Source organism: Anser brachyrhynchus, assembly GCF_964034855.1.
Source record: "Anser brachyrhynchus genome assembly, chromosome: 13".
NCBI classification, from domain to species: Eukaryota; Metazoa; Chordata; class Aves; order Anseriformes; family Anatidae; genus Anser; species Anser brachyrhynchus.
Window position 1 is genome coordinate 563,656 of NC_137708.1, and position 21,692 is coordinate 585,347.

Here is a 21,692-nt window from a genome sequence, read left to right on the forward strand (position 1 = left end):
TAGCTGTTTAATTTAATTGGTTAATTGTATTCAATTAATGTCACGAATTAGGGTCATGTGTACCTGCATTTCCCTGTGGACTACTTTGGAAACATGTAAACAATTACATACATAGAAAAAAAAGAATCTTACCGAAGTAGAAACTCTTTGAGACTAGGAAATCATGATTTCTTAACTTTAATGAGATCTGTTATTATTTGTTATTATTTGTTATTATGTTCAAGAGATTTAATATATTTTTGTCTTCTACAGTTCTTCACTTACCCTCTTAATGGCAGAAATACTTATGCTTCTTTGTATTCAGCTAAATTGATGTAAGCACTTTGCTATTGCTACTTCCAAATTCAACATTCAGTCTTCAAATGAAAGTAACCAGAATAACTAAACAATCAACAAAATCTTAAACCATATCCTAAAACACAATCACCTTTAATGACAATACGGCAGTGTTTGCATCTGTAGAAGCACAGTATAGGATGCCAGCACAAATAACCTTGCATACCTGATTCTGAAGTAGCGGAAATATATGGAAAAAAATATTTCTTGTAGTCTTATATATAGCTTAAAGACAGCCCCACCTACATTATCATTTGTGGGCAGCTTCATTAGATTATTATGTAGTTTAACATTAAAAACAGGACATTTGTGTATGCAGTCCTGGGAGCTCTGATATTATCTTGTTCCTTTTCTTTCAAGGTCTTTGCTTTCAATATGATTGCTTACTTTTACATACATTCATATTTTAGAGTCATTGATAGTTCATTCTGCAAAATATTGGTGCTTAAAAGCCTGGATGTGTATATGAATATAAAAATTTTTGACTACTTTGACTTTGATCTAATAATAGCAATATTATTGGTATGAGTTTGAATTTGTTTCTTTTCAGGTCGTTACATTCTGATCTACGTTTCCCTGAAGACGATGGTTTTCTTATACACAATTTTCATGCATTTATTAGGTTAGAAAAATCCTTTTTTATTTTTTTCTTTCACAAGACGTCATCAGTCACAGCCCAGAGAATCATCAGTTCAGCTAATTTCTTATCATCTACTGTATTTGCAGCTACACTTGCAATTAAAGAGGACGTTTAACCAGCTTAAAGTATAAATGCTTCTGAAAACATTGTACATGATAAAACAGAGAAAAAGATTCAACAGCAGTTCAAAAGATTTTGGGGACCTGATTTCACATGCTCCTCCCTTGTAGCCTTGTATTCTTCCATTATTAGTTTTCCATGAGATACAATTCCAATCTGCAGCCTTTGAGCTCGGAAGAGGAAGGAAACACTTGTGCAGGTTGCAGTGTTCACACACTTCTTGGCTCAAAGGAGGAGGAGAAAGGAACATGCTAAATTTCAGATTAATGGCACTGTTTCCTGGGGAACGTGGCTGGCTGGACAGGAAGGCAGAAGCCTAGCTTGATTCAAATTAAGTCGTAAGGAAACCTACCACTAGCAGGGTACACTCTGGAAGCTTTTAGACTGTGAACTAACACCACCTGACAAAAAAACAGGTATATGTATTTATACTTACATTTACATTTGTGGTTATGTGAGACAGTGGCAGGAAAAATTTCTTGTCCTTTACAGGATGCAGGCATAGATACCTGTACATGGAGGTGAACATTGGCAGCGAGTTCTTGCTTTTACTTTGTGGAAGTGTAATAATACAAATACTGTTTTTTAAAATGGCGATCTTGTTTTAGGAGACAGCACAACACTGAGCATGATCTGGATGAGGTGCCATCATACAGCTCAGGAGAGACAGGAATCACAGTACATTGCTGTAAACTCTGAAGACCATCATGAGCTGAGATACCTCTGCCTGAACCTTCAGAAGAGGATTTATCTAAGTTTTATTGGACTGTGGTGTTTCTCCTCAAGAAGCTGAGGATGTCATAGGCACTGCACGGCTTGTTACCCTTCCTCTTGCAAGTCATGTGGTTAGCTCATACTCTGAAATGCTCTGCGTTAGCAAGTGCAAAGCAACATGAGTTAAAAACGGATGGCTACGGTGAAATGGGCTGTGTGTGGAGTGCTAGTCTGAAAGACTATGAGAAAGGATGCCGAAAGGAGCATGCGGTAGGCACTTACACTGTGCTTGTCATGCCTAGGTGTGTTCTGTAAATTCTTAGAACAGACAAGGCAGGGAACAGCAACTCTTCCTTCCCCTAACAGTGTGATACAGCAGAATAAAACCAGAAGAAAAAGCAGTGGCCCTGGACATCGGTGCTGGAGGGGGAAGGAAGCTTGCACTAAAGTGAAGCAACTTTGCTCATTGGTAACGCGAACTTGTTATGCATAAAGTTGCAATGGTGTTGTGGTCCTAACCAGGCTTGTACATCAAGGGACTGATGATCTGCTACTGTCTCACCTGCTGTGCTGCACACGTGGTTTCACTTTCAGGCCTGTGCTGTGCTGCAGATACCAGCTGGCTGCAGATAGACTGCCTGGGGCTTCCAGTGATAACACCAGTGGCGAGCCCTTGTCTTTATCTTGAAGTGAAGCAGCACTTTTTCATACAAACATCCTTTTCCTCAGCAGTAGAAAAGATAAACGGGGTTCTTGACTTCTGGAAAAATCCTACAAAAACTCTCACAGTGTCAGTTAACCGTGGCACAAATAGGATCCGCAGTGTGCCACATCAAGGCTAGAGGTCCGCTGACCTCTAAAGTGATGTAAAATTACCTATGCTGTTCCCTATGTTCCAGTAAATGGTATTTCAGTCCATACCTTATGGAATCTGTGGGCCTTTCCTACCAGAACCTGTAAGGAGCACTTACAGTGGTGCATTACACCTGACATAACTGGCACAATCCCGATGAGAAATGCCTTTCAGGGAAAAGGACAGTGGAGAATAGACAGGGTGGGTGCCTGGCTGGCCCTACACACAGGTGCGGAGGCAGCCATGCAACCTTTGGTCTGAGTGACCTCAGCGAGCTGGTAAATGGGAAGAATTATCTAGGTGTCCCGCTCAAGCTGAAATACTGCCTGCAAAAGGAATGGGTGGGAAAAGGAATAACTCAGCACGATTGGCATTTTAACTGGCGGTTACTAATGTACTTGAAAAGCGTGGGAAAGCTTGGACCAGACAGAAGACTTACGAAAGGCTTTCAGTAATGGGAAGAACTGGTGCGGGTATGCCAGCAACAAGAAATGCTGATGAAAGCACGATGCCGCCCATAGCACCTGGGGCACAGCAGGCAGCATGCTGTTTTCAGGCAGCAGGTATGAGGCAGATGCTGTGATCCTGCAACATGGGACCAATGTGGGCTCAAAGGAGAGGGGGGAAAATCCCTGGATCCTGAAGTCCTCGCAGCTGTTCTGCACAGCTGCTCCATAGTAGCTCAGTGATCCTGAATCCTCTGGGACTATGCACCTCTGCAAGGGGCTGAAAGATTCTTTGTGTTGCAAATGTACCCAAATATCAAACATGATTGAACTCTGTAACTCAGTAAGTACATTCAGAATCATCCCAACCCCTGAGACAGCAAACTGTTGGTGATGGAACAGGCAGAAGGCCTAAGAATCATTGTCTATGAAAGATCACTTAGTATCAGGTCCCCTCACTGCTTAGATGTGAAGGCTGGCACCCAGCAAACTATACAAAGGCAATGAACAAACTCACAAATGGGACCTGACCTTACACTATCAGCGGCAGTCAGTCCTACTACCATAAGCTTTGATTCCACAGGTTAATAAATCTGAACTTCCTTCTTTCTCCGGCTCAGATCTCTAAAAGCAGCTGCCAGGCTAACCTTAGTACATGAGTTACTGAACCAGCAGCAGCTGCATAGTGAAATGGCCTAGTGAGCATCGAAGTTCTTCCTTCTAGATGGTTCAGTAAGCTGGTTTGGGAAATGTGTTGGCAAAAGAGGAACAAAGAAGAACAGACGTCAAAATAACATACAAGAAACACAGTAACAGTTTTGCAATTCAATAGTTTAATTACTTCAGTGCATGGTGGTGTTTTTTTCCTTGCTATTCAACCTTTCCCTTTTCATTGCAATTTTTGTTACCAAACTTGCAAATACATACTTTTCCTAGACCAGTACATAAACCAGACTCAGATTCACAAATTTTTATTTGAAGTTTTCTTAAGCCTTGGTGTCTTAACTTCTTAAGAGACAAAGTGTGTTAAAAAAATCTTATGCAATTCAATCAAACATCTGATGGCAAGATACAGTGAGATCAGATTCCATCATGGAAGAATATGACATTAATCCATTACAGGAACTACTCTTCAGTTTAACCTATTCAGGAAACAGAGGTTACAGAAGATCTACCCCTCAAAGAACTTTGCTTTCTGCACTATGCTGTCAAAACACTGCAGAAAAAAGTCTCTTAATTTTTTACTGTTTCACTCTTGGCAAAATTGAGGCCTTTGGGAAGAAATAAAAAACTCAACCAGAACCCAATTCATTTTTCCCTCAGCTCAGGAAAACTTAAGACCATTCAGCCCTTTGTTTCAAGGAAGAAAAGTAAGCAGAAAGACTGAGGCTGGAATAAGACATACTTGACAAAAGGCAATTCATAAGATATAAACATGAAGGGTCACAGAGGCAAGGAAGTTATAAACAATGGAATAAAACAACCCTATGAAGGTCTTACAGGTATACACACACACACACACACTCAGTAGCAAGATCCTCCCCTGTCAACTCAACAGATTTAAAAATGAAGCACAAACTCAATATAGCCAGGCCAGCATAGATAACATGTATTATCTTGTAGGCTTCAGTATATCAAAATAACTTGGTTTCTTGAGCATCAGAGAACTATTAGTTCAGAAATTTCAGAGAATAAAGCCTGTAAGTAGACTGATTTAAGCCTGTAAGTAGACTGATTTCCTAAAACTGATTTTTTTCCAAGTAATTGCAGCAGTAAAAAAATACCATATGGCATTATACAGCTGTTTTTCTACCTGCCTCCAGGCCTTTTCAAGCCCCAACACTTTTGCATGGCTATGGCAAATTTCAGGTTTGTGTGGGCTTGCGATAGACTGTTAGAGATTTCGTATCAGTGAAAGAGCACTTGCTGTCCCACTGACAACAGTGGATAAAGGCTGATGTCTACATTACAGCTGTTCAAAGAAGTTTGAAAAACAGTGTAGGACAATTCTGGGAAAAGTTTAATTAAGCAGAGACCAGTTTTTGTCATTTGTTGTCAATGGAGTCAAATGATTTTAGTCAATTTAGCTTTAAAATCCCATGAGCAGAATATGCAGGACAAGGTCCACTGTTCATGTAAGGTCAGATAAACAAGTACATACTGCAAGCAGAAGAGAAAATGAATGTCCTATGTCAGCGCAAGTTACCCCATAACTTTTTTGTTTTAAGGATTATTTTTTTTTAAGGACATTTTAAGGATAGCTGCTGGACTTCACTAGACACCTCATGAATCAGTTCTACTCACAATTTTCAAGAACAAATGACCTATGTGCAAGTTACCCTAGGAGAGCTGCCATGCAATGTGCATGAGAAATCAGCATTATGCACAGTGGCAAGCACTTCCTACTGCAACACCTACAATCCATGGCAATGGATGCATGTTAGGATGTTAAAAAGTAATATTCCAGAGTTAAAATATAATTTTCCATAGGAAAAAATGTTCCCTGTACCTAGGAGCAAATCTAGGAGTAGGAAAGTAATATAAGCAGGTGCAAACAATTGTGGCCACAAACTATTAAAAAAGAAACCTCAAATTAAAAAACAACTTAATTCCAAACAATAGACAAGCTACCTCTTGAAACATCTCAGAGTAAAACTCAGGTTTAAAACATTACACACGACATTACTACACAGCTAATAAAAAAACAGCCAAATTTTTACAAACAGGATACAAACAGATTTCCTTTTGCAATAAGGATATCAGATAAAAACAGTTATGGAATACATTGTGGTATGTTTACAGAAAGGTTGCCCTTCCCTCCTCCCCGTGCCTTCATTCCCATTATCAACAAGCTTTGAGCTTGTTTTCAGCTTTTCCACGTGCACTCTTTGCTTGTAGAGAGAGAACTTTCTCTTGTCTATATAGAATATGACACCCAGTAAGCAGGATAGGAGAGAGAAGACCAAACTTCTTGCTGATCCATTTATCCTTGCTGTCTATTTCACACCACTATGCCAGTTATAGATGTTGCATGAGTTCAAGAAGTTTCTATCTCAGAGGCCTCTTCGATGAAGTTAGCAACAGGACTGAGGAGCAAGAGTGGAAACAGTTTATACTCTCCATTCCCGTCTTCCGAGAGGAGAGGTGGATCACCCATTCCTAGAGCATCCAGGGGCTCAGCCTGGTTTTCTGGAGCTGCTAATGGCAAGACAGTTTCACTACCTGAAGGAGGTTGGAGAGCAGGTTTTTCCTCCAGCGGGGCCAGGAGGAGGTCTTTTGGATCCTCTGTCTTCCCTGGGGCTTCACTGGAAGGTAGTTCTTCAAATAATGAAAGCAGAGGATTGGCCCTGTACTGTATCAGCTGCATATCTGAGGGAAAACAAACATTTTAAACTCCAGGATCCTATGACACAAAGTGAAGGCTCTTATTCAATGCAAGGAACACTGGAAAAGCTGCTTCAAAACTCAGTTCACTAAAGAAAACCACACAGCTGAGCTCTGAAAGACCACATCTACAGTTGGAAAAGACTAAGACCTGCAGCTAAGTTCAGTATCTAAAACACGCTTCAGGCCCCTAAATATATTGCATGCACTGGCATCACTAAAGTAGAATGGTTAGCACTTCGTTTGTGGGTGTTGTAGCCCATATAGGAGATACTTCCACAATGACATTTGCAGTTCTGCTCCTTATTGTGGCACCCCATCACATATAAGAAAAGAGTTAGCACCAACATGGGGAACAGAACGGGGCCTGTAAGATTGAGGTACAGCTTCATTAAAGTCAGTGAAACATCCCAGTCTTCAAAAACTTTTTAAGCCCAGGCCAAAGAAGGAATTAACACATTACAAGCTAGAAAAAAATCCATTTCAATACATAGTTTTGGAAGAGTTTGGAATTGTCACAGCTCTGTTCCTTCCTGCCCACCTTTGCTTCCTGCCGTTTCTCTCTCACTTGCTCCTAGATCTTCAGTGCTGTCTGCCAAGTTTGCAATCTGAAGCAAAATGGACAAAGAATAAGACAGAATGCTTAACAAAAATATTCAGTTCTTAACTGACTGGTTAACATAATTAAAGGTGAAAGAAGGAGGGAATAGGAGTGACACTGCTGAGTAATGTAAACTCCTGACCTCACAAACCCATTATTTCACAGAGGCCAGCAAACAGGAACTCTCAGAAAAATGCAAGATGAAATACAGACAAACTTAACTTACCAGAGCCAAACAATCTTATGATTAGCAAATATTCAGTTTACCTACCCAACCCAAAGCTTTATTACGGTCTGCTTTGTTGGAATAACGCGGTTAAACATGATTTCATTAATAAAATCAAATTTTGCAAGCACTGCTCGAACACAACAGGATTTTACCTCAGTTGTGATGTAAGCTCCCATGCCAGAAAAGTCCTAGTTCAAATAGTATTTCTGAGTTACAAAATAAATGACACTTGCAAGATTTTTTTGTAACATAACACATTGTATTGAATGGGGCCCAGAAAAGGAAATTCATACTAAGCTTTAGCATGTCCTCTGAGGAAATTTTACGCAGCCATGTTTGGAATAAATACTGCATACCGCATTACATTTTTTTTTTCCCTTTAATACTTTTTCTTCAGCCTTCCAGCAGACGAAGGCGCACAATCTGAACTACAATCCCAGGCGTAGTTATTACTTGGCTGAAAGACAAGCCAAGAAACTGTTTTCACACAGACCAAAAACAGACTAGATTTTCCAACCTGCTCTTTCTAAACAGAAAATACAGAATTAATAGGCAGGAATAATAAAAAAAGTTCCTCAATGCAGGCAGACAGCTGATTCAGCAAACACCAGTTTGTTTTCCTCTTCCTTATGCTCTCAGGTACATTTATAAAGCAAAGAATGTTATTCTTAGCAAAGCATCAGTTGAAATTAGCACACTGAGTGTGTTACCGCAGCTAGAAATATAAGACAACTTATTTTGAGAACTTATTTTGAGAACCTTCCTGTACACCAACAGTAATAACAGAAAACATGAAGTCATACAGATTAAATAAAATGTCAGTTTCATCCTGTGCTATCAGTCTGGTCCCTACCCTTAAACTGCATCAGCCAAAGTTTAGCTCTCAGAATCACTTTAACCCTCCCCATAACAGAAGCAAATCTTACTCTTACATTTTCCATACCAGGGGGAGTTTCCATCAAGTTCATATCCAGAGCTGGCAGCTCAGGATTAAATGTCTGAAAACAGAAACAGACCATGTGTAGGAGAGTTTATGACATAATAAGGTTGTTAAAACTTCAAAGATCCTACTTCATCTACCCAAGGAGGAACATGGATGGTGGCTCTTCTGCAGGCCTACTGCAATACACTTTAACCCTCTGGCAGTAAACTGAGGTTACATGAGAAGAGAAGGACACCATTTTTCCCTCACTGATTCCAGGTGTATGACTCAGATCAATTCCACATCCCAATGCATGATCAGTAATCAGGATGTGATGATAAACAGCAAGAAGGAGAAAGGTTCTGGTTTTCTTGTTTGTTTTTTTTTTTTTTTTTTAAGTTATATGAAATGAAAGTACTGTATGAACTGAAAAAGGCTCTCAGCATTAGCTTATATTTTGTTAGACTCCTCAGATGACTACGTACAATTCTATCCATAGCTATTTGCTTTTCAAGATTTTCTTCTCACTTGCCCATTACAACAAGAAAGAAATCCATAAAATCTTCTAACACAATCTAAACTGTATTTTTCAGAAACCAGAATAAATGAAAAGACACTCACATCGCTGAAAGCTTCAGAACTGAAGTTATACTGCTTCCCAGACAACATTGCTTGAAGCTCTTCAAGGCTGGCATCAATGCAATTAAGAAAATCCTGAATTTCCTCTCTGAAAAGAGAAAATTACGTAGTACCATAAGCAACAGTCAGCAGTTAGGTTCTTCTTTCACACTACAGGACAGGAAACACCTCTTATAAGCCGTTAGTTGCTTGGTTATTACAGCTGTTGGGCAAGATGACAGCCAGACAGGGTTGCTCACAATCCAGAACAGCTTATTGCCAAATTAACAAAACCACATTGCTGTATCAATTTCCATGGCCCAATTCTTTGCAAAACACGTGCAAGGAAAACCATCTGTACAGCAAGTATCATAATAGCTATCGTATCAAAAAAGCAATCCTCCTCATGTAACTATTTCCTCTTTCATTTTAATATCTTTTGAATGTTCTCAGAATTCAGTCTATGTACTAGTATCTGTTAAAGCTAAGGTCCATAAGCTTTTACCTGCGGACAATAAATGATAAGCAAAGGAACACAAATAATCTGCATCTGAAGGAACACTAGGTATCTATTTTGAAACAGGAACACCAGATTGTTACCAAATTGTATGCGTTTGGAAGGACTGGGGTCAGGATACAAGGGACAATGAAAGAAGTAGAAGGGAAGCGGCACGTGTGACCCAGTACTGAGTTTCTCACTGTGCTGCAAGCTGTCACCTGTATTGGAATACTTGGCTACAAACAATGTAAAATTTCAAGGCATTGCCCCACATCCAGTCCTAAGAAACAAGGAAGCACATAGTTCCCTACTGAACTCTCTAGTCTGGATCTGCTGTTGGGCAGCACTTGGCAACGTCAGTAGCTGGCGATACAAGGGCTGACAGGACAGACGAACCACACCAATGCTCCAAAATATCAGAAGTCAAGGCAAACTTGTGACAGCTGACAGAGCAAATTCCAGATGAACTTGCCCTGCTTTTAGTCTATGATAACACTTGTCTTTTTCAAGACCTATTAGAAAAGGGGGAGAAAACTCAGTTCACTGGAGATGTTTGAAAAGCAATTTCACTATGTTCTGCTAGATATATCCTCTAAAACTATGACACAGAACAGTTTAATAATGAGATTCCACAAGACGACTGCATAAGTCTCCAGAAAGAAGTGAATATAGTGATTTGCATACCTGTCCAGTAAAGGATCATTTTGGTTTCCAGAGTTATTCTCATTCAAGATGGAGTCAATCACTGATGCAGGGTCTTCTGGAGCATTAGCTTGTGCAGCATGGAGTTCCACAGCAACATTTCCTGTTTCACTGGATTTGCTGACATCATTTACATGAACTGGAGGGATAGGTTCTACACAATTTAACTCATTTGGCTGTGATACTTGACAAATAGGTAAGCCAGGATCCAGAGCTGTCTGTCTCTCTCTAAAATGCAACCCACAGAGAAACAAGACACAGGAGAATATCAACTGTGTTAGCGCTCATTGGAAGCTTACTATTTTACATCTTAATACCTAGCGAGGTCAAGCCTACTAAGAGCTCAAATAACCAATTGGTCTTGTAAAAGAATGTAAGTGCCTTCCTAAAGGCAGACGAAGAATCAGTTGTTACAATTTATATAAACAGTATGTATCAGAGCAGAACGCCCCATTTTCATAGAATCATAGAATGGTTTGGGTATGAAGAGACCTTTAAAGATCATCCAGTCCAAGCACCCTGCCATAGGCAGGGATATCTTTCACTAGATCAAGTTGCTCAAAAGTCCTGTCCAACCTGACTTGGAACACTTTCAATCATGGGGCATCCATGATTTTTTCTGGACAGCCTGTTCCAGCACCTCCTTACCGTAATCACAAAATAAATTATTCTTTAGATCCAAGCTAAATCTACCCTCTGTCAGTCTAAAACCATTGCCTCCTGCCCTGCCACTAGAGACACTGATAAAAATCTCTCTCCATCTTTCTTATAACCCCCCTTCATATACTGACAGTCACGCATTCTCAGTTTCTAGAAAGAAAAGCCCCCCTTTAAGCCTTTTATTTGCATTTATTTCACACCTGCTATGCAGAATAAACCAGAAGAAAATGTGACTTTTTTAAAAAGGTTCAATTTTCATAGTTTTGTTTGTTTTTAAATTTGCTAACAAAACCTCATGTGTTTTTCTTCCAGCACCGTGACCAAACACTGGCTCTATAACTCTTCAGATTGATAATGAGTTCATATATAGAACATATGGAAAAGATCAGCTTGACTTCACATAACTAAATTCTGCCAGACCAAAGAGGGCATAAGACTACATGGACATGTGGTGGAAGGGAAACTCACAATAGTGCATCTCTGGAACTAAAAGATTCCAAATTGGTCTACTTTTTACTCTGGAGAGCCTACAAACAGGCCTATAACGTATAAATAGAGCAGAAACTCAGAGGTGGGTTCCCAAAACATATTGGGTAACTTACATTAACATAACTACTTGGATTTATGCTTCAGTTGTTAACTTTCACATCCCTACACATACCTGGCTCTGCCACTTGTGTGTGCCACAGCAAGGAGACCATTGGTGGCATTTTCCAGGGTATCAGTGATATCTCGAATGATGAGACCCGTACCATTTCCATCCTCATCATCTGAATTATGTTCAGAAAAAGCCATCTGCAATATACAGCAAATAGAATGAATAAACCAAAAAAAAATTTTTTTTTGATGTTTATTTCCTTTCTTCTTGAAGCTTCTATTTCCCGTTCAGATTTCATCTATGCCAAGTTGTACGGATTTGCGTGATTTTGCAGACAGAGCAATGCTTTAAATCAGCCCATTTCAAAATAGAGTGCATTTGATTATAAGATCAGAATATTAATAGTTGTAAGGAAAACTTCATGATCACTGTACAGCATCCTGTCCAACCCAGTGTCTCCTTCCCTAGAAAGACTTACTGCTTGGCCACTCTCCACAGGTATGCGAACATACTGACGGCTGTATTTGGAAGGTGAAGCACCTGCAGCATCCGTTAGAGACCTGAGACAAAGTATGACTTTAGTGTATACTTCTGTAGTAAACAGCTGTAGCAATGCCAAATATGTGCAGTAACAGTAAGAACTATTCTTTGACTTCTAAAAGTGGCTTTTTTGAAATTGTTTATTTAAACGTACTGCAGACAGACTACATTCTAAGCACACTTTTTGTTTTGTGGTAAGTCAGTAACACTGGCACTTTTTTTTTTTTTAAAAAAAGTTACCACTTCTGGCAACTGTTCCCTTCAAAACTCAAAATGAATAGTATATTCTCTTCCCATCCTATTTAAAAGTATTCATTATGCACCTTGAGAAAAGTATCTTGCTTCTAGAAGTTGATTCATCCCCATAACACATATCTGACACTAGTTTGTGACTTATCCAGTAATTACCTTTTTCTTTTGACCCCAACAATATAATTTCCTCGCATCAAACTTAGTATAAATTGAAGAATCTAAAAAGAAAAAACAAAGAGCCAAAACCAAGTGATTAGCTTAGCAATCAGAATATTAAATTATTAACTCAGACTTTACTTTTGTGATTGAAATTAACAGGCAATTTAAATATCCATTTGTACCTTTATGTTAAAAAAGAAAAAAGTTACAAAAGGCATTGAAAAGTTATTTCACTTGCACAGATTTTTATAAAAATGTAATATAACACAGCAAGTCACTATGGAAAACTCCAGACCAGGAAAAGCTGAGGGATAAACCAGAGAAAATTTGATCCAGTGCAGCAACTCCTTTCGTTTCCAGGTTCCAAGTTGACTTCTTGAATGTTCTAAGTCTGCCTTGGTTCGTTCTTTCACAGACTCCATTCTGTGTGCCTGAAATATCTTGCCCATTACCATGACTCCTGCCCCATGTTTACCCCAGGTCAACTTGATTTAATTACTTCTCTCCAAATAAGATTCACTGAGATTTCAAGCACATTGAAATTCTTTTTACTAAGATTTTCCTTGGTATTTTGCTTGGGATTCTTTGCTGTGCTACTTCTTGGACACTCAGGAACTGTGAACATTTTCTTTGTGCTGTATTAATATAGCCTGTTCAGCTCTGTGTCATTTGTCATTCTACATAAGCAAAGAATGCCATCAAGTATCACAGAGGCAGGAATAAGGATGGTAGCACTGAAGATGCTGCAATGGTACCTTAGACAGCAGCTTCTGTTGTTGACTGTGCTTCTGCCTTAGAACTGCCACTTCTTTCCACAGGGCCTTATTTTCTCTGCAATGCAGAATAAATCAGAAGACAGAGGATGAACAGAGTTTACTTTATATGATTTAGTTTCACAGCTTTCAAACTTTCACAGTACCTTGCAGGACCAATGGCAACATTCCTTCTGTGGATAACTAACAATTAGTTAATCTGATCCACTAATATAAGCTCTGGGTTAAACTAACTCCATTCTCCACCAACCAGGACCAAATGCTCACTAATTAGCACATTCTCATTCTCTGCTGCTCCATCAATAATCTTGATCTGAGGTATTCCTTCCTTCAAAGCCTCTAAAGCTTAGAATTAAGACTTGGTGTTTGGAAACAGGCTACTTGTAACACAGACCACCTCAGAACAGTTTCAAAATATTAAAAAAAAAAAACAAACAAAACAATATGAACAGAGGGAGTGAATACATCTCCTGAGCTTTGGCTGACACCCACTTGCATGCCAGTGATCCAAGTGAACTCCCAGAGCCCATACAAAAAGCATATGAAGGAACAGAGATGAGGACACACAAAGTCCATTTCTGATCAGAAATAAAACCAAACATTAATTCTCCCTTGTTGCATCTAGCCCTGTTTTGTGTTTAGAACAGGACATTATTTGATACCCCTAAAAAAAATACTATAGATGATGGCAACCAAAATGACATCTCAAGATAGCCAAGAAACTCCCGGTTTGAATTTCTGGTCTGTTACTGAATTATGAAAACAAACTATTAAAAATGCTGTGTGGCATGGAATGTGGATTCTTAAAAAAAAAGAATATAGCATCACCTGTTTCAATTGAAACACGTTTGGAGTCAAGCTCCATTAGCTATAAACCCCATTCAATGCTTAAGTGCTTCTGAAACAGAGTGTACCTCTTCATGTTAGCCAGTCTGACATCCATGTTGTTCTGCTGCTCTCTCATTTCCTGGACTTCAGAGAGTACTTTGTGTAAATCCTCTGCACAGACCTTGAGATCCTCAGTTCTTACCGCAGATACCTAAAATAGGATCAAGTTACACATGCTTTACTAAGAACAGTGCTTTTCATACTTTTTCTAAATGACCAGTGTAGTTAGTCTGTAGAAGAGGTATAAACTCCATTAAAATATTAGGTAAGATTATATAAAACTTGTGTATCATAAAACACAATTGTTATAGATGACAGCCTTTAGGACAGTCTCAACCGTCTGAAAAAAACAAGTTGTCAGTGAAAACAAGAGAATGGCACCACTGTAATTCATGCTAAAATCCCTACCACTGGTTGAAAACTGCCTTTCATAAGGGGTTCTCTCTGACATGTCTGAAGAAAGCTTGCCCTCTAGTGCCAAAGTGTAAGCCACCAGCCAAAAGCAAAACAAGTGATAGAGGAGTAAAGAGGGTATGGTCACATTCATTTTAACTGTGGATAAATCTGCCAGCACAGGAGTAACAAATTTCCATTAAGTTATTGGGAAAAAAAAAACAGGAGTCTACTTACATGACACCTACCTAACTGGAAAATTTGTCCCGCACCAGCTGAACCACAGATCCCTATACTGTTGTTTCCTCTATTACAGTTCCACTCAGTGACTTTCCAAGATTACAGAGGCTTGTCTCCAGAAAGTCAGAGTCGAAACTGCTTTTCTACCCACAGCAAAATCTATAAATGCTTCCTCTTCAAGTGATGGTGGAAGAGCAATCAGAAAGCAAAAAGCTCAGTTTTGCCTCTTCACACTTCCACAGTCATAATTCTCTAATTTCCTTCAGTAACTCTGTGGTCATGGCATTAATGGTTTATATAAAATTCAGGGTTTTGAAAATGGTAGGTCTCATCACAAACATGAATGGTATGTACAGGTTTTGTAGACATAATTTTAAAAAACATTCAGCCAAATACTGACTGTAATCAAATCAAATGAAGTTGTACCAGATAGCCATCAGATGCCCCTTCTAACCTACAGCATGCTATGATTTTACTTATTATTCTCTTAAAGTCCAAGAGGGAGGTGGAAGCATCTGAGATTAGCCTAATTCAGTGTCAGATAGCTTCCATGCAGGTTGGCTTACAGATCCCCCCCCTTACCCAGTGCATTAAGTGGCCAGAAATTGACAGTGTTATAAAATAACATTCCATCACTTCATGGTGAAACAACACAATTATAATATTCAACAATCACTGCACAGAAATAACTGTTTTCTCTGGTCCAGTGTTACAAAGGATGGAATGAATGGCCCAACAGTTCTCTGTCTACATTTTTAGACCCTTTGCTGTTTGTTGTAGATAATACCTTATGCTAAGGGACACAATGCTTATCCCAAATGAAATTCAAGACTATCTGATTCCTCTTCAGCATACCAGCTGTCCATAGCAAAGACATCCAAAAGATGCAGACAGAAGGTAGAAATTTCAAATACAGTAGGCCTGCCTCTAGACAGAAGAGCCAACAAACTAAAGCATTCTGCCGAGTACAAGGAACTACTTTTTTCAGAGTCTGTAGCTAGATAATAAGGGTGTCAAGACTGACGCGCATCAGCAGAAAATCTAGACCTAACAGTAAAATGGAGTAAATTAAGGAAGCCCTGCATTCAAACTTGGACTCCTGTTGGAGGCCTGAAAGCCAGTTTATAGCACATACCGAAATATTACTTAATTCCAGGCAGTACAGAGCAAGAAAAGCTAACAGACATTTCGTCCATTGCAAAAATCACATTTCCTGTGCAACAAAGAGTATGTTTCACCAGCACGTTCAACCATTTTGTGTGAACGTCTTTGGCACTAACTAGAGCTTTTGTCTCCCCATCTAGAATACTCCACCCAGTGCAATGCTCATGGGATACGTGGTGCCATACATAACGTCAGCAGCTGACTGTCTCAACATACCAGAAAGCAAGATGTGCAAGCTAAGACAAGTTAGCAGTTACAGCATCTGGGAAAAGCACAGGCCTGTGTCAGAGAAGCAACCGTGCAACTATATCTGACGAATTGTGATTTTGAACAGAGACAGCGCAGTGAAGAATCAATCAAAACACAATTATGGCTCTCCAGCTAATCCTCAAGCCTACCCTGTTCTTTCATTAACTTGGGCAATGTAGCTACCACATTACGACATTCCAAAGAAAAGACTGAAGTTCAAATGTCAGCATGATGTACCGCGATAGTGTCTTTCTCTGGCAGCCAGGATGTTATGGGCTGAAATGCGCAAGTACAAGATAAATACCTGTGCAGAAACAGGTCAGACAAGGCCTGAATGTACAAAAGAAAATTGTAAGTGCTAAAAAAAGGACGTAGCTTATTGGTGATATGGTATTTGAGGAACAATATAAATCATACAAGCTTGTCCAAATGAACTGATTACTGCTGCCCTTGCTGTAGCCCTTGCTAATTTTCAGTGACCACCAAGTGACAATGTATTTTCTTTTACTTCTTTCATTCTATGATTCTTTTTACAAAGGCTTGACAACGCATAACCTTAGTTCACGTGGAATCCGTTGGCTGTAAAGTGTTTGACACCCCCAGACTTCCTCTAGATAAGCTTCTTTTCCTAAGGAAAAAAGCAAAGTAAATACATGCATAGACCGTACCTTGCGCTTGATGTTTTCCAATAAATGTGCCTTCCCTTGCTTGAAGAAAGCATGCTGGAACTCAATGACTGAGCTTTTCTCTGCTGTAATCATACCATTCTCCAGAGCAATCACCTTCCTGAAACCATCTGTGGAGAGGGATTTTAAAAAAAAAAAAAGTAATTTCTTTCAGTGTAAAGCTTACTGTTACAGAACATAGCTAAAGAAAACCCCAGAACTACTGAAATACCTACAGCTATACAGTTAATAGGAGCTGGAACTTCCTTTTGGTGTTCAATCATTTCACTGCTCCGACTGTCACAGACAGAGGACACATCTACAATGCCACCAAATAATCTTGCAGGCTGTACGAGCAGCATGCATGGCAGAGGCCTTCCAGTATCCAGTGGCAAGACAATGATGTTCAAATGATCACAGAAGACAGTCAGAAGTGAGATTTATTAGGACATTATGACTAAAATATTATCCCAATGGAAGCAGTGCAGCGTTGTACCTCTCCTTTCATGTTAATAATCTCAGGCAGCTACGTATCAAAACAAATGCTGTTATCTACCACCAGGGTCTACAGAACAATGCAAAGAGAAATTAGTCCTCGACCTATGGAAACACACGCACATGCAGTACATTTTTCATTAAAGACTACCTGCTTGAAATAAGACATTGCCAGCCCAATTTCCACAACTGCTTGAAATACCAAAGGGTAGATGCAAATTAGTTGACAGACCAATGCATCTCTCTCCTCATTCAAGTTTTTAACACGGTTAACGTATTCCTGCCTCACTGCACCTCAACAGCATGCTCATTAGAAAACTTCAGTCAAAGCTTTGGATAAGTGCAGCAGGAAAAGGACGTTGCCATCACGCTGCATGCCTTTATTGGGCTATTTGTATTTTAAACGTTTAGCCTTACTATAAGGCAACTGACAACTGTTTGTTTGCATTCTCCTTTGACACACAAGTATGGAGTCTCAACTCTTAACTCAAACAGCAGCACAAGGATACTGTACGACCACTTTCTCTGTCATGTCTAACACAGAATCTGAACAGACGTTGGCTAGAGAGACCAAGGAAATCTGGGCGAGAACGGAGTTCCTCCAAATCTTCTCAGTAATTCCCCATAAGCCGCTGTGTTATTATCAATCCACTGCCGTAAATTAGCTTTCTTTGCCAATGCTACATGATGAATTCTATTATTCTGTTTCATTGGAGCCAAACATGCTTCTAACATAATGAAATAGGAGGATTTTTGAAAAAAAATTATTTGTACTGAACAGAGTAAAGGCATGCAGACTATTTACAGCTTCGTAGTTTGGTGTCGCCACTTAGCTCCCGAAGAGTTACAGTTCATGGAAGAAATACAGGCAGACTCAGATCATCTTTCAGATCCTCTCCTTTCCTGAAAAGGATTTACTTAATGGCTTAACCCTCTTACTCCAAATGGAAATTCTAAAGGAGGCAGCCGCTTTCTGTGCAGCTTATACGTTCACATGGCCCATAAACTATCAACTCCAAAGCAACCATTTCTGCTGTGCTGCAGCCCTGCAGTGTACTCTGACTTTGGACTGCCACCTCACTCCAGCTTCTTTGCGGGTACAAGTTACACACGTGTTACATAATGGATACCCATTGACCCATGACGCTCACAAGTAGAGCACAGAAAACATAAACGAGAGATTTAGTCCAGCTTGATCCATCAGGGTGACAAATCTTGTTTCAGTACAGCAACGCAGGCAACGTACATACACACATTACACAAACAGATGATGCTTACACATGTTCAGCTGTCGTATGAAGCTGGAGATATTGTTGTGTTTGAAGTACTTTGGGAGCAGCTCCTTAGCGAACCTCTGCTCATCCAGTATACAGAAGTTCTCACCATTCTAGGAAACGAGCAGAAGTAACAGTGAGAGAACAAGCACAACATTTTTAAGGTTTTGCTTTTACGCCAAGACCGTAAACTGACGGAGACGGTTCCTATGACACGGAAGGGCAAAACACTTGGCAAAAGGATACTGTCTATGTGGTCATTTAAGAGCATTTAGGACTGTACTAACAAGTTTGAACCCTAAACAACACCAAAAATTGTTATGTGGAACATTCCTCTTGCATAGCGGGTAGTTTTTTGAACCCTGAAGACTTTACCCTAAGCCAAAGAAAAGTAGTTCTAGAAACAAACAAACAAAAAAACATGGCTCTGCTTCTGTCTCAGCTCAGAGGAAACACGAGTATTGCCCAAGCACGATGGCATTCATGCCACTAGAGGGCTTTTATCTCCGCCGGGCAGAGTTCGGCTGCCTCCTGACAAGATTCTGCCATTGTACGCGCGGTGTCACCGCTAAAAATAGCCAGGCACCGCCGCGAAGCCGCTACGAGTCCCGACCCGGCCAGGCGGGGAGGCTCCGTCCCGGCTCCCGGCTCGCTGCGTTCCCGGCTCGCAGCGCCCTGGAACCGGGCAGGTCCTCGCGCTGCTCACGAAGCACAAAAACGTTAAATTACAACGGCGAAGACGAGGAGAACGGGCCGCACGGCGCGAGAAGAGCGGCGAGGGAGGGCCGCACGCCGCGAAGCGGCGCGGAAGGGCCCCAGGGCCCGAGGGCAGGCGCGCCCGCCGAGGCCCGTCCTGCCGGCCCCGGGGAGGGCCGGCCCCGGGCTCCTCTCCTCACCGCGCCGCGCCCGGCCGGCTGCGCCCAGCGGCGGTGGGCCCCCGGGGCGCCGCGCTCTGCGCAGCGATAGCTCGGCCCGGCCCGGCCCGGCCCGGCGCCCCTGGGGAGCCCCTCCCGGAGCCCCGCGCCCCGCTCGGCCGCGGCCCCCGCCCGCCCTCACCCTGCTCCAGCAGATGACGTCGTCGCTGTGCGGGTCCTCCACCAGCGCCCAGAGCTTGGCCAGGAAGCCGGGCACCGCGGCGGCGCCGGGGCCGCCGGGCAGCGCCGACCCTTCCCGCATGCTGGGGCCGGGCCGGGCCGAGCGCTGCTGCTGCGGGCCGGGCCAGACCGGGCCGGGCCGGGCGGAGCCGCCGGCGGCCGCCGCGACGTGACGCCACGCGGGGCGGCGCCTCGGGCCGCAGGGAGGCCGCCCGTTGGTGCGCGCCGCCTGGCCCCGCCCCGCGGCCGCCGGCGTGCCGCTTGTTGTGCTCCCGGGGGAGCGGCGCCGGCGGCGTCCCCGGCCGCCTTGGAAGGGGCCGCGTCCCGCGGGGGGGGAGGGGAGGGGAGGGGCGGGCGGTCCCGGTCCCGGTCCCGGTCCCGGTCCCGGTCCCGGTCCCGGTCCCGGTCCCGGTCCCGGTCCCGGTCCCGGTCCCGGTCCCGGAGGCCGGTGCCGCCCCGGGGGGCGGGCGGGGACGGGCGGGGCGGCTCCGGGGGCGCGGCGGGCGCGGGTCGCCGCGGCCGGCCCCCAGAGGCGGCTCGTGTGCCCCCGGCCCCAGCCCCGGCCCCGGCCCCAGCCCCGGCCCCGGCCCCGGCCCCGAGCCGGCCGTCCCCCCGCGGCGAGGCGTCGCCCCGCTTTACGGCCCAGACTTTGTCCCCGGCGGCGCTCGGTGCGTGCCCGGCAGCTCGCGCTGCGCTGCGGGCGCGGCAGGGCGATGGCTCGCAGCTGACGGCTCCGCGTCGGGACCCGCGGCTGCCCCGCTCCGCAAAGTAAGGGTGGGGGGGACGGGTCGGGGCGCTGGGTGCGCGTCCCCCTGGGCAGGGGCTTTCCTCGGGTGAAATGTCGGGGGAGAGCCCAGCGCGCGGGCTGTTACGATTAATCCGCTGAAACGGGGGTTGATCGGGCACCGAACGTGTTAAAATCTAGGTTTTCCGTTTGTTTGCGACTCCGGTTTTATTAACGGGTCGGCAGCGGTAACTCCTGGCAGTGAAGATTGCGCTATAAAACACCGACGTTCGTTGACGAACAGAACGCACAGTTTGGATTTTTTTTTCTTGTCATAGATTTCAATGAAAAATGAACTTCTGGAAAAAGAATGTAAAGGTTATTGACTTTGTTTGCCGTGCATTAGCAGAGGAACTAGATGGTGATCAGATGCTGTGAGGACGATGTGAGGACAGAGCCAGCCTAGCCCGGGGAGTCTCGGTTGGCCGGGGCTGTGCCGCTTCCCAGCGCGCCGCAGGTGTGTGCAGCGCTGCGCTCGGGCTCCGGCACCAGCTCTGGACGGGACCGCCGCGAAAACCCCTGTTAGGCTGTCCGGAAGGTTTCTTCCTTGACTTTTTTGCTCAACACCAGAGCAAATTCGCACGGCATTTAGCCTGCCATGGCTTCTGGTCTAGTCTGGTTTATCAGATAAACGCACCGATGATGCAGTGCTGAACTTTAGTGCGGCAGGCAGGGACTCGGTCACGTAGAAATCGCGGGCTGACACAGCAGGGACTTGTCGGGAGGCAGGTTTCTTGGCCAGCTCCGAGAGTCACTGCTCATTCTTGGTATGCAGTCTAAGCTTTGCCCTTCCCTAGGATTTGATACCGCTGTCAAAGCCGTTAAGATCAGAGACTGTAAAGATTAGCCCCCACCGAATGCCCAGTCTCGGCGGCGCCCAGCCCCAGCTCGGTCTCCCTGGCGCTGGCTGCGGGTTGCAGCTCCCCGAGCCCAGGCCTTGGCTGAGCGTGCCGAGCAGCCCCTCGCTGAGAGATGCTTTCTTTCAACTTCTAAACTTAGTGAATGTTTGGAATCAGTAATACTTAATTATGATTAGCTTTTGAGAATAGGACAGCATGTTTGGAAATCACAGAATTACGGGTTGGAAGCGATACGAATAGGTGTCCTGTCCGTTGCGGTGTGCTGGGGTCCAATCGCATGTATTGGGCATCAGATCTGGTAAGAGATTTCACAGTTTCCCTGGGAAAGCCATTTGAGTGTGATGCCGTGCTAGCCAAAACCTTTCAGAATATCTACTTTTGCCGCAAATAAACCTCCAATTCATGTGGTTATTACCAAAGACAAGAGAATAAATAATGACAAGCCTCTTTATAAAAGCAAACAAAACCCGATCTGCTTGATGTGGCGCTATGTCACCATCCCCTTCTTTTTGAAGTTAAAGAAAGCTGATTACCTTAAAT

General features: G+C 43.0%; 2 protein-coding genes and 1 long non-coding RNA gene across 3 annotated transcripts in view; 2 read left to right on the plus strand and 1 right to left on the minus strand.

The window, feature by feature from the left end:
• The first annotated feature begins 22 nt into the window (after positions 1–22).
• On the plus strand, positions 23–4,614 carry LOC308177272. The gene is made up of 3 exons (XR_013938966.1): positions 23–314; positions 887–958; positions 1,705–4,614. It is a non-coding gene; the product is annotated as an uncharacterized lncRNA (long non-coding RNA).
• LOC308177267 (heat shock factor protein 3) lies at positions 3,923–19,681 on the minus strand. The gene is made up of 13 exons (XM_080554215.1): positions 19,471–19,681; positions 18,419–18,527; positions 16,649–16,776; positions 13,961–14,085; positions 13,029–13,104; positions 12,271–12,332; positions 11,801–11,882; positions 11,386–11,519; positions 10,047–10,292; positions 8,867–8,972; positions 8,256–8,321; positions 7,035–7,101; positions 3,923–6,478 (listed from the first exon to the last, which is right to left on the minus strand). The coding sequence occupies exons 1-13, from the start codon at positions 19,588–19,590 to the stop codon at positions 6,147–6,149; spliced, it is 1,653 nt and encodes a 550-aa protein (XP_080410341.1). The 5' UTR covers positions 19,591–19,681; the 3' UTR covers positions 3,923–6,146.
• Positions 19,682–20,136: 455 nt separating this feature from the next.
• The window catches only part of HEPH (hephaestin), a 29,318-nt gene continuing 27,762 nt past the window's right edge, over positions 20,137–21,692 (plus strand). The window contains exons 1-2 of the mRNA XM_080554212.1: positions 20,137–20,276; positions 20,571–20,749. The gene's annotated coding sequence lies outside the window, so the exon portion shown is untranslated. The remainder of the gene's footprint in view (positions 20,277–20,570; positions 20,750–21,692) is intronic.